At 36.0% G+C, this 13,306-nt stretch overlaps 2 protein-coding genes and 1 long non-coding RNA gene across 3 annotated transcripts; 1 reads left to right on the top strand and 2 right to left on the bottom strand.

The window, feature by feature from the left end:
- Positions 1–1,182: 1,182 nt before the first annotated feature.
- LOC135111108 (cytochrome c oxidase assembly factor 6 homolog) lies at positions 1,183–4,016 on the bottom strand. Its single transcript, XM_064024069.1, has 3 exons — positions 3,993–4,016; positions 3,482–3,594; positions 1,183–2,568 (listed from the first exon to the last, which is right to left on the bottom strand). Exons 1-3 carry the CDS (start codon positions 3,998–4,000, stop codon positions 2,405–2,407), a joined length of 285 nt encoding a protein of 94 aa, XP_063880139.1. The 5' UTR covers positions 4,001–4,016; the 3' UTR covers positions 1,183–2,404.
- Positions 4,017–4,457: 441 nt separating this feature from the next.
- On the top strand, positions 4,458–10,972 carry LOC135111107 (heat shock factor-binding protein 1-like). The gene is made up of 3 exons (XM_064024068.1): positions 4,458–4,583; positions 5,486–5,552; positions 7,252–10,972. The coding sequence occupies exons 1-3, from the start codon at positions 4,488–4,490 to the stop codon at positions 7,338–7,340; spliced, it is 252 nt and encodes an 83-aa protein (XP_063880138.1). The 5' UTR covers positions 4,458–4,487; the 3' UTR covers positions 7,341–10,972.
- Positions 10,641–13,166, bottom strand: LOC135111109 (uncharacterized). Its single transcript, XR_010273557.1, has 2 exons — positions 12,217–13,166; positions 10,641–11,624 (listed from the first exon to the last, which is right to left on the bottom strand). It is a non-coding gene; the product is annotated as an uncharacterized LOC135111109 (long non-coding RNA).
- Positions 13,167–13,306: the final 140 nt, after the last annotated feature.

Raw genomic sequence — 13,306 nt, 5'->3', positions numbered from 1 at the left:
CCAATCGGCACCTTACTTATCATCAAACACATTTACCAATCTTACCAACCACTTGACAACACTCGCACTGTCTCTCTCCCTTGAAAGGAGGTAGACTAGATAAGGTGTCACGTCACGTCTCGTCGTGAAAATATAAATACAGAGTATAAGAAGGTTCCCAGTTGCCTCTCTCTGTCCGTTTTACTTGTCTTTATTACGATGTGCACGGACATGTTGGCAGTATTGTTTCAATCCGGTGGCAGAACGTGACTGCAAAGAGAAATAATGATGACGATGACGACGATGATAATGATGATGATGAGGAAGAGGATAACGATGATGATGAATGGTGATAATAACATTATTATTATTGATGTTGTTGCTGTTGTTGTAGTTGTTGTTGTTGTTGTTATTATTATTATTATTATTATTATTATTATTATTATTATTATTATTATTATTATTATTATTATTAACAACAACAACAACAACAACAACAACTACGACGACGACGACGACAACAACAACAACAAAAGAAGAAGAAACATACTATATAGCATTTTTTACCAATACAATTCTCTCTCTCTCTCTCTCTCTCTCTCTCTCTCTCTCTCTCTCTCTCTCTCTCTCTCTCTCAGCATCCGTTTCCTTTCATAATAATTTTCCTCCTCCAATCTGCTCCCCTCCCCCAAGCCACTGCCACAACATAAACAAACTGGCCAGCACTCAAGAGACACTCGACGCTCATCACAAGCTGGTAAACAAAATAAGAACAACAGCGCCAAGACGGACGCCATAAGTGAATACAAAACCTTTTTAGCGAACTCTCTCTCTCTCTCTCTCTCTCTCTCTCTCTCTCTCTCTCTCTCTCTCTCTCTCTCTCTCTCTTATTTTATTCATTTAGTTAATTGAAAATATTATATAGTAACTTATACTTAACAGGTACTTTCTTACCGAGTTGTGTTGTGAAATGGAAAGAAGTTTGTTTATTAAAAAGATTAAAAATAAACTTCCCCGTTTGCACAAAATAAATAAACAAATAAATAAGTTGATAAATAAATAAGTATATATTTATTTTTCTTTTAGTTTACTTCCGTGGTTCAGCTTCAGAGAGAGAGAGAGAGAGAGAGAGAGAGAGAGAGTTTTTCTCCTGAATAATAATCAGGAGACACAAAATGGGCTATGGAGGAAGAAAGACTGCACTGAACTTGGTGAAATTTATTCCTCTGTGGTTACATGCTTACAGTCTGAGGCCAACATCTCACCTAAGATCTGACTGACTGTCTGGCTCCAGCTTATACTTACTCCATCACTCACTGCTATAATCATATGGAACAATTCCCATTTCTGATATGTAAAGTTCAAGAAGCCCCGTATATTCTAAAGACTCAGCATGATGCCATCAACACAGAACAGAGGTAACATGCAATCATCTTCCTCATGTTTCAAGTTACATCATTGTCAAGGAACAGGTGCTTCTACCCATCAAAGCATATTATTGGAGATTTGCAAATTAAGTAAAAAAATTAAAATAATAAATGAATAAATAAATAAAAAATCCAGATATACGCTGATATCTCCAAGATAGGAAAATCAGTATATGGTGTGTCTATCCTCACTGGCTCATTACTTCAGTCATAATTCATTAGTTGTATTGCCTTATTCCTGTGCAGTTCAAATCTCTCAACACCAGATTCTTTATAACATTCTTTCATCCACTTTTTTTCAACTTTTACATCAGTGTTAATAGTGTAAGGATCAGCACAGTCAGCTCACACCTAAAAGGGCCCGAGTCTTCCTGGCCAAGTGGAGATAAAATAATTTTGTTTTCTATCACACTATAGCCCCTGTTCATCTAACAGTGAATGGGTATGGGATGTAAATTGCAGAATTGTGACCTTCCAACCTGGTAGGAGTGGGAAGGACAGCAATCTTGTGCCACTCTGTGTGCATGTTGTGTATGTTCTTCCTACAATGGAATAGAGGAAGTAAATGCCACTCCCTGAGGTGCTTACAAAACAAGCTATATGTGAAAATAAATAAATATATACATATGTATTTCAATTTGTCTCTGTAGTCTGTTACTGAACCTCTATACTTACTGTAATTCATTAGACAAGTAAAGAACAAATATCTACAACTGGACAAATATTACTTTATTTGACATTGTACAACAAACTTTACAATAGGAAACTAATCAATGTTTATTATTTAGCTGTGATAAAATTAATCTATATATACGGTATATATATACATACATACAAAGTTTCTCTACCTACATATATTCAAAGTTCACATTTTTCAATGTCAAATTATCACTCCTAGTCTTGAACAAGATTATCCACACTTTCATTTTTTAATATTCACAATTAACGCTTTAGATACAGCAATGGGTGATAAATACCATTTGATATATTTCCAAAAACTATCCTTCATTTTTGGTACTTGTGGTGTCTGTTGGGTCGTACCCTTGTTTCATCTTCTCCTTAAATCTTAGATAATGGTATTTCCTGTCGAAATGTTTCACCCAGGTTGAGGGGCAGAGCTCAGTGTATCTGTTTCTAAGTTCCTTGCAACTTTCATCTGTACCTGCAAGAAGAATTATACATTGTAGATATAAAATGTATCAAGTTAAAAGCCTCAAAGAGGCATCTTCAACTATTACTTAAATATAATATAAATAATTTTAACTACATATCCTAAATCCTTTATCTGAATTGCTCAGAAATTTAAGTGTTCCTTATTTAATGTTCTTTTTTTTAGGATACATCTCCATTTGTGATAGGATTGTGCCCCAAAAGACAATTGTATGTAAAATGAAAATCTATATGCATCATAAGTTGAAAATGCATCGCAGGACATTCTGATAATGACACTCTGACAACATTTATAATAGGTATTGCTGTGATCAGCTTCTATTTGTTTATAGAGATTAGGGTGTGAGCATAAAGAAACACAACACCTGGTGCACCATACAAACAAGACACATAAGAAAACTCAAGTGTGTCAGTGCACACAACCAATGCCAACCTATCAGCCTGTTTTCTCAGACCATTCCTGCCTGCTCAGTCCATGTGGGTTGACATAAAGATAGATATGGATGTTTGGCTCTTGATCTGAGAGACAACCAATATGGGACAAAAAAAAGTTAGCAGTACAACAAAAATATTGATAAGTTGTGGAATGAAATTTGGCAAATAATTTGGTTATGCTTGGTGGTCCACCAACTTTATATAAATATCTCTGACACTCAACCAATCTTCAATTTTGTTTCTCTTGTGTGAAACTTAAATTTCCTTGGTGATTTAAAACTAACTGAGTCAATACAATGCATATGGATAAAGCCAGTTAACAGTATGGCCGATCTACCTTAAACTGACAGACTCCACACACTTAGCTTGCATACTATAGTTTGTGTCTTTAGTTCTTGCTGAATCACATGCTCTTAATTGTCTGCTATGAGAGTGTAATACTGTGTGGAAGAATATTATTAATGACTTACCTCCAGCATCAATACATGCCCAGAACTTGTCTCGTGAGTCCCAGCATTGGTAACGTGCCTCTTTATCTGGAAAGTGGGTTCGGTGCTCACCTGCTTCTCTTGGCATCATGAAACTGGAAGACAAAGTATGTCATTAAATAAAAATAAATAAATCAATAAAAATAAAAAAAAAAGTTATTTCTAGTCGCCCAAAGCCTGCAAAGTGGAAATGGCTGATTTCCAAGGACTACAACCCTGGAAGAGACAAGGAGGTGACAGATTGGTGGAAATTATTGAGGAATACTGATCTGCAGTGCTCACTAATGATGAGTTTATGTAAGTTATGGGTTTTAAAGATGTTGGTCTGTAACGATGGTATATAATCATCCCTTCACCAATAGCGATAAACTGCATGTGGAACAACAGGGCAGAATCAGAGCATGGCACTCTCCTCACCCAACCCTCTCTCCAACAATATTCCAGTAAGAAAAAGTTAAAAGAAAACACCATATACCTTGAAAGAGCCACATACATACACATTTTATGGTAAAGATGAAATTAGAGGAGCATTGTTATACCACACAACTACTATAGTCCATTCATCCCTGGAATGCAATTGTGACCTCAGCCTTTGTCCTATAGCCTGTACTCGCCTGTTGGGCCACCTCGTGTCTCCCAGCCAGTGTTTACAATTACATCAGTCTGTGACGTATCGTTGCGTTTTACCTGTACAACAGCACTGCCTCAGGTGATTTTTAGCTCTTTTGTCTCTTTACTGTTTATCTGTATTTTCTTCTGTGATTTAATTACTTTTTTTCTTCACAACATCTTTTAAAATTATAATGAAATAAAGTTACTATCATTCACACTCTCAACCTCCTCCTCCTCTTCCTCCTCCTCACCATCATCATAATTATATTATCGGTGTTGTCATCGTTATTACAATAATTATTGTCACGACCATTAACTAGTGTTATCGCCATGGTCCCTCCCGCAGCAGCAGCAGCAGCAGCAGATAACAACAACAATGGCTGATCCAAGGACTGAAGTTCGCAACGACGCTGATCTGCCCGTCGCCGTAGCTGCCCCAGACCCCAAAAACGTGCAGGAACTCACCAAATATGTAAATTGATATAGTAGCATCCACCTGTTAACATTTTTACCCATTTGTTGCGGTGCAGTATCAAGTGTGAGTGACCAACACCCACTCTTGGGATGTGGTTGCCATGACAACAGCTTGGCCAGTTTCATTTATACTTGGTGTTTCAGGAATACTGTAATGTTAACAATCACAGATTCTATTCGGCTTAAAGTGGTGGTAGTGAATGTGCAGAATTGCGCGATGGAATCATTATTGCATTCATGTAGTGGAATATCATGCAGTGCTATGAGATACAAGAGGATATGATCTTATGGCAAAGTTCAGCCGCGGTAGGGATAGAATTAGACATGAATAGAAATTAAGTACATATACATTTATTCTTATTTATAGAGTTCATATGCTTTTATTAATTACCAAGGTGTCCAGTGCCTTTAAAAAAAAGCATAAATGACAAAATTGTTCAAAGTTGAACTAGAGGGAATCTGTCAATTTGCCTAGTTCATTCCACCTAGCCAAGAGATTTACACAGACTGTGGTGTGATGGCATGCAGGACCAGATGTGGTAACCAGTCTGTTGCAGATGTTGCTTTGACTTTATGGGTAGAGAGCCCAGAAAATGGTGGTCCGTGTCACATCTCACGTGATATTTGTTAGGTACAGAGAACTTCTGTCACGTTTAAGGTAGTTGCATACATCTGAGTTCTCATCTAAAGCTTTTAAAGCCATATGCTTTCTATTCTCTTTAGGTTCAATCTGCAGTTAAACTTTACCAACAGATTTGTTTGCTATATATTCTTTTCTTATTGATTAGGTAGTTAATGATTTTATTCTGCCTATCTATTCCATCACAAAAATCTATTTTCTGAATTATGGTCCTTAACATCATCTGGACACTTTTCACAAATGACATTTATCCTTTACAGGTGACAGTGTTGCTACAGCAAATGCAGGAGCGGTTTCAGACCATGTCTGACCAGATTATATCAAGAAATATCCTTTTATGCTTGACTCATTAGTCATTACTGCTGCAACCTGTGAGTTAGGAATTACAGCAGATCCCCAATTTTCCAGATTTATGAAAATAGACACATTTTTTAAATATATAGAAATTAGAAGTTCCACATCTCTCTATTTTTGCTAAGTATCACCTTTATAGTGACATAAGTTAGAAATTATGATTCAGGTGGTATGTCTCCTTACAGAGCTATCTTATGTACTGTACTTGTAGCAGAATAGTTAATTTTTGCAGTTTTTAAACTCCATCATCAAATATCAATTTTTTTTATTTTTCATACAAACTTCTGTCATCTTTTTGATTGAAAAAATTGAGTTCAGTTATAAGTACTGCATGCATCACCTTATTAGCGACTTATAAGGAGACAAATATGTTATGGATATGGTGTCTCATTCATATGTGTGGTCATTTATTCATACTCCATCCAGCTGAATATGGGACACAGGGCTTCATATTACACATTTTTGCTTGTGTAGTAGAAACAGCTTGTAGTAGTCTTCCAAAGAAACTGTTAAGGTTTGCCTTCAGACCTTAGATAATAAATAATTTGGTCCAGTTGGTTTTTAAGAAATAATAATTTTCATTCAGACATTTATTAGGTGTAACTGAATCTCATGCACTTTATGTTTTGCCTAGAATCATGCCAAGCCTGCCCCCCGACCAGCCAAAAACTCATTCATCAATAGAAAATGTTTAAATATTTCTAGATCTAATTTCCTTCATGACTTCTGGCACCTAGCCAAAAATACCTCTAATAATTTTACTTTTCATCTTTCCCTCCTTTTTTTTTTTAAACCTGATGGCACCATTGCCATCTCATCTGTCTCTAAAGCTGAACTCTCACTTCAGACCTTTGCTAAAAACTCTACCTTGCATGATTCAGGGCTTGTTCCTCCTTCTTTTCCATGCTCTGACTACTTCATGCTACCCATTAAGATCTTTCTTAGTGATGTTTTCATGTCTTCGCTGGCCTTAACATGCAGAAGGCTTATGGAAGTGATGGGGTCTCTCCTATTGTTCTCTGAAACAATGCCTCTGTGCTTGCATCTTGCCTAGTCAAGCTCTTCCAACTCTACCAATATCTAGTTTCCTTCCTAATGGAAGTTTGCCTACATTCAACCTATTCCTAAAGAGGGTGGCTGCTCTAAACCCTCAAACTACCATCCTATTGCTTTGATTTCTTGCCTCTTTCAAGTTTTTGAGTCTATCCTTAACAGGAAGATTCTTAAACATCTATCACTTCACAGTGTTATATCTGATCACCAGCATGGATTCTGTCATGGCCAGTCTGCACTTTCCTTACTGAGTCTTGGTCATTGTCCTTTAGGGATTTTGGTGAAAAACTTTTGATAGAGTCTGGCACAAAGCTTTGATTGTGAGATGTGACTTAGCAGCATGACAAACCTTCCAACAAGCTTGCCAAGATACTTCTAAGTCCTAACCTCCATCCTTCATCAGACTTCTATAGGCTGATGAAAAGGATTGCTTAAGGACAACATTTTTCAGAATTATTGTATTGTTTCTAAAGAGAGAGAGAGAAAGAGAGAGAGAGAGAGAGAGAGAGAGAGAGAGAGAGAGAGAGAGAGAGAGAGAGAGAGAGAGAGAGAGAGAGAGAGAGAGAGAGAGAGAGATTATATCTATATTATCAATGTACTTTCCTTAAGTCAGCCTTACTAGATGAAATGGGAACCCGTATCGACGACTTGGAAAGAAATATTGCTGATCTAATGACACAAGCTGGGCCAGAAGAAGTAGATAAGTGAAATTATGTTTATATAAGTACTATGTATGTGGTTCTAAGAAGAGTGATGAGTATGTGAAACAGGTTGTATGAAGAACAATCTTTTTAACAGATTGCCTAAAGATTCATACTTAAAGATCCATTGTTATTTTTTCTATAATACACTCATTTAACAATTAAGGTAGTAAGACAACTTTAATCAAGGCACAATATGAACATAAGTACCAAAGAATGATGTAAGAACTTGAAAGTAAAAGAAATAAGTTTAGAAACAAGATATGCCTGTTTGCCTGTTATTATTGAATAGCTGTTGCACCACTGGATTCCCTCACTAATGTATGAAGCAGTGTATCTGCAATTCAGCCTAACCTCTGACAGTGTAAGCAGGTCTGTGGGCTAATCATGTTTACTTTGTCAGTTGTGTCTTGCAACAATACTGTCTGTGTTAGGGTATGTTCCCTCTTTTTGGTGATTTGTCAAGGATATAAGGAAAGGTTATGCTGGATATTTGATGGTAATATTTAACAAGGTATTGTCATTAATGTGAAGTCATTAAATGCTCCTATTGATGTATTATATGTATTACTTCACATATATTGCTTAATTTATTAATCTAATTTCACATACATTTCAATGCTAGTTTTTGTAATACATTTCTAGTATCTTTGTATACACATGATGTCACACTTAAAGTGAAATTTTGGTAAAGGGAGAGAAAGAACAAGGAAAAGAACTATCCATTGATAATCAAATAGAAATTTTTCCTAGTTGACACAATAAAATTTAAAAAAGCAAACACCGTCAGTGACAAAACTGTTTCTTATTGTTTCATGAAATTTTCTTTGTATACCATTTTTTAACCCACTGTCACATCAGGAATCACTTATTTTTTATTTTTTTATTTATTTATTTATTTTTTTTTTATGTAAGGGGAGCACTGGCCAAGGGCAAGAAAAATGCTGGAAAAACAAGGCCCACTAGAGCTCCAGACTCCAAAGAGAAGTAAAAAAAGGATAGAGGGCAAGTGTCTTGAAACATCCTTCTTGAAACTTTTCAAGTATAAGAGGGAGGAAATACAGAAGCAGGCTAGGAGTTCCAGAGTTTACTAGAAAAAGGAATGAATGATTGAGGATACTGGTTAACTCTTGCATTAGAGAGATGGACAGGACAGGGGTGGGAGAAAGTAGACAGTCTTGTGCAATAAGGCCATGTGAAGAGGGGAGGCATGCTGTCAGCAAGATCAAAAGAGCAGTCAATGTGAAAATAGCAGTAAAAGATAGCAAGAGATGCAACATTGCAGTGATGAGAAAGAGGCTGCAGACAGTCAGTCAGAGAAGAGGATTTCACAAGACAAAATGCTTTTGAAAAGATCCACCCTGTCTAGAAGAGTGGTATGAGTGGATATTTCTGAGGGGCTCTGAACTCTACAGAATATGAGGTGCTGTGAGATAAATACATCTTTTCAGGAGGGTATTTGGAACCACACGAAGATGGAAAGAATAGTATGAAAAAATAAATCCATAGGATGTGTGGAATGTACTCTGATTTGATGAAATGTACTGTACTCCACAGCAGCATACAACACTTATTTTCTTATTTTTATTTTGTTTATATATATATATATATATATATATATATATATATATATATATATATATATATATATATATATATATATATATATATATATATATATATATATATATATATTATTTATTTACTTATTTATTTTATTTATTTATTTATTTATCATTATTTTTTATTTGTTTTTTTCTTGTCACTCTAAATACATGTAACCTTACCTCTGTTACTATGTTATCATAAAGTATTTGTGGTGCATCCAGAATTATGTATTATTTTGCAGTGCAGTGAAAGAAAATACTTGTATGATAATAATAGGGTTTCAGTACTAGTATATAAGCTTAATGTGTCAGCCAGCTAGAATACTGCTCATTTATCCACCTGTTCTTTTTCTGCTCTTTTTTTTTTTTTTTTTTCAGTGAACAAGTTTTTTCTTCAGATATTTACCTACTTATTGTGGTCTTAGATTTCTCTTTTATTTTGAAATATTCTTCTTTCCCATAATATTCTGGAATGGAATGAGACATCTAAAACCAAAGGTGCATCAACAACGAAACACAATTTTTAGTTTGTGGCATTTAAAGTTTTAGTGTTTATCTTATAGCAGATTTGTGGAAAATAACACAATACTGATACAGTGGCATCACTTCTCTGTCACTCCCCATTGATTGGGTGAGCTGTGGAGTGGTGCAAACCTCTGCTTGTCAAAAATCAAATGAGTTTACCTGCGCTGTTTACCCACTCTTATGATCCATGCTTAACGCATAAACCAGTGAATTGGCACACATGCCCCTCTGCTTCTAGATGCCTCATATATACAGGCTACCCCAAAAGTCACTATACACTTTTAGTAAATTCCTCAAAATTGCACAAGAAACATGTTATTTATATTTCTAGCATCAAAAAAAAGTCATTGTAGTTTCACTTGCAAAATTTGCCATCATGTTCCTACTCCCTAAAGACTTATTGTGACCCTTCACAGTAGTACCTCAGTTCTTGTGTAAGTTTTAGGAATTTTCAAAGTGTATACATAGTGACTTTTGGTACACCCTGTATATCACATACGTATATATGTGTACCTAATGAATATTTTTCTGTATTACAAAATAACTATTTATCACAGGCATAAACTTCATAACAACAAAGCTTAACAAAATATGAGACAAGCAATTTGAGTTGTGGGAAAGGTGAGAATGAGAATGCCTTAGTAGCAGAATTAGTGTTTCACCTGCTTTCCTGAGTAAGACCACTAGTTGTATCATGGCACTGTGGGTAAATATGCATCAGTCATAATGATAACATTTAAAGTATTAGCCTTTACCTTTGTGTCATTGCTTTTCTCTGAATGGCATTGGTAGAGACTTGAGTAACTTTACCAATAATGTTTGCTTCTCAGATTGTATTATTGAAATATATTACTTCAAGTTAATCAGACATGAAAATGATCAAGTGTATGATTTTCTTCTTCATAATGCTTAAATAAACATGCACTCAGGTTTTCATTCCAAGTGTTGGCCATCCAGGTAATTGCATCTTTTTAGGACTTTATTACAATATTATTTCCATTAGTTGGGCATCATTCAGGCATTGTGTGCAAAATTAGTGCCAAAGGGTCACTTTTAGAGGTGAAGCAGGAAACCCTTTATTGGTCTACATGCAACTAAATTTTGCAGTGTATCGTTGGAAATTTATTGCTGTTTGAAAGAATCATGAACGTGGAGTGGAGTAATGAAAGTTCAAGTTATGCAGTCATGTTAATTTCTTCTATTCTTATGACACAGAGCCAACTTCTTGGTCTTCCATATATTTTCTATATATGCACTTTTGCATCACATGACTGCCAAATGAAACCTCTGCACTCTTTCTGATACATGGTTTGTTTATGATTTATTAATATGCTGTTTGATACATTCAAAAGATTTTTTCACAGTCGTAGAAATTACATATATAATGATTAATGTTAAAAGGAATCATAGCCATATTTTGAAATTTTTTATCTTTAAAAATATAAGGAAGACATGCTCAAGGGAAAAAAGTTCATCCACAAGAATAAAACTATACAAAAAAAATAAACTCTAGGGTTTTCTTTGTTATCCTCATCTAGTTTATATAATAGTTATTAAGAAGAAAATATTTGCAGCACTTGATTGAAGTCTTCAGCAAACATAAGACCAGAACTTAAAGGAAGCTACACAAAACATGTGGCAGTTCCCGTATGTATTCTGTTTCAACAATTCTGTCATCCAAACATGGTAATGCTGCCACTGACTGATGCTTTTACTCATTGGCTGGTCCAAGTATTCCTGTCTTGTTTTGATATGTGGGAAATCAACACTGTATTTCTACCAAATCATTTAATTATGGTATATGATACCAGGTATGCATTATCTTACAACTGAATAATGGTTTCTATAGGAATAAAGTTGCAACAAATCTTTCACATCCTCACAGACACTATTATTCCCACTCACACATTTTGCTGCTTCATAACTAGAAAGCATCTGTCTGGCAGTCTATCTGTTTGGCCATCTTTGTTCTCACCTGAGGGTTGGTTCAGACTGGGCCCAACTGTACAGGCTGTAGACATCATAGAGTCTGTACGCTGCCTCACTTGCAGCAAGGCACAGTGTCTTGTCCACCATGGTGTGTGTGGAGCTGGCTGTTGCTGCCTATGTGAGAATGCACACTGGTGGTTATGGCCAGAATAACAAGAGCCTTTGTGACTCTGGAAGGGAGAAATTTTAGTCAATAAGTAGCTGTGATACACAACAGTACAGGGGCTACATTCCTCAAGACACACATCACACCTTTGTCTGGAGATCATGCCACAATATGGTCCATCATTAGCTCTGTGGTAAAAACTATTCACCCACTACTTGTCACACCTTTAGTGGCATCAGTTTTCATTACATCTGTACTGAAAGAGATTGTAAAGGCTTTATCTAATTATATACCTGGCCAGCAATACCACATGATAACCCAGACAAACCACCACACACTTGCTCACACATCATTCACACTGAACCCCAGTGGCCACCAATGAAAGGGACAGTCTCATGGGCTCAGAACTGGAGTAAGTGCAGGGTAAACCAGTGTGTGCTGTCTGGTCTTGCTATGGATTATGTGGTGAAAAGTTGGAAAGTTAAGCAACAAATGAAGAGATCTCACATACATCACTATCAATTCAAATATATACTACACCACAACTAGACAGATATCTTGATGGGCCATTTAGCACACCACACTGCACACAGAAATGTGAAGTGTCACTAAGGTGCAAAGGACTCATTTGTCATCAAGCTGTGTGTATCCCTTACTTGTAATACAGGGTGGGTTGTCCCAGATAGTGTTGGAACAGGACAGACTCCATGGCTGCCTCCCCTCTGGCCAGTTCCACAACTGTTCGTCATTGGTCTCAAAGTTGGCTAACTCATTCATGTCCTGCACACAGTCCTCAGATTTACATTAAGTACCAGACACATGCAATGCTATTTTACTTACTACAGTGGTGCAAACTACACCAGTATTGCTTTATAACACTTGATATAATAAGAGTTAATACATTCCAAAGACCATCAAATTTGATTTTCCCATTGTAGAAAGTCTAATTTCTTCAATCCACCATTCATGAGTGGCATTACTGAAGAAGATTGGGAAAGCTGTCTTGCTGTCAGGCCAGGTTTCTCTGCCAGTACTAGCAGATAAAAGAAAAAGACAGTTGGTGTTCTTTACAGCAGTCACAACCAGAGTGGTGTGAAGTGATTGCAAAGGGAGTGACCCTCATGACTAGTAGTACAAGACAGGGGACTCTAAACTTTTCACTACATAGGTCACATTACTTGTTTTACACTTTTTAGTTGAATTTGGGTATTTTTAGGTAACAAGCAAGGTACTTGGGAACAGTTACAAAGAGAGAATGCTGTGCTTACTATGAAAAATGACATTAATATGTAAAAATATCAAGCTTTAATAAATGTTTAGATGAAAGAATATATGAAAAACAGTCCAGACCTTCAACACTAGTAGCCTTGGTGCTATAGCAATAGTAATGTGTTGGACAGGCACTGGACATGCCATCTGTCTAACTGCATGACAGTCCTGATGGAAATCATTTATCTTTTATTTATATCTCAAGTCACTGTTGACCAGACAGAATTTATGATAAGACAGATGTTGCCCATGTGGTGTTGTTTGGAGATCTCTGGTGCCCTCCTACATAAAAAAAAAAGTGTATATTTTTTACTGAAGACAAAACTACAATAAAGGATTCTTAATAACTTTGTGTGTGTTCTGATATTGTGTACCAATATGTTGGGCTTATAAGGGAACTTTTTCATCCTTGTGAAAATCTGCTCCATTGTTATAAACCTGTTAGGTGGTATGGAAGGACAGCCTGTTGATGTGAAG

Source organism: Scylla paramamosain, chromosome 21 (assembly GCF_035594125.1).
Source record: "Scylla paramamosain isolate STU-SP2022 chromosome 21, ASM3559412v1, whole genome shotgun sequence".
In the NCBI taxonomy this organism is placed as follows: domain Eukaryota; kingdom Metazoa; phylum Arthropoda; class Malacostraca; order Decapoda; family Portunidae; genus Scylla; species Scylla paramamosain.
This window is presented reverse-complemented; position numbering and strand designations above follow the sequence as displayed.

What these genes read in the sequence shown, in the direction of transcription:
- LOC135111108 (XM_064024069.1), bottom strand. An exon ending in GGCATGTATTGATGCTGGAG is followed by an intron (nt 2,569 to 3,481) that starts GTAAGTCATTAA and finishes TTCTTCTTGCAG; the next exon opens with GTACAGATGAAAGTTGCAAG.
- LOC135111107 (XM_064024068.1), top strand. Translation starts at nt 4,488, where the DNA reads ATGGCTGATCCAAGGACTGAAGTTCGCAACGACGCTGATCTGCCCGTC. An exon ending in TGCAGGAACTCACCAAATAT is followed by an intron (nt 4,584 to 5,485) that starts GTAAATTGATAT and finishes TATCCTTTACAG; the next exon opens with GTGACAGTGTTGCTACAGCA. An exon ending in TGACCAGATTATATCAAGAA is followed by an intron (nt 5,553 to 7,251) that starts ATATCCTTTTAT and finishes AGTCAGCCTTAC; the next exon opens with TAGATGAAATGGGAACCCGT.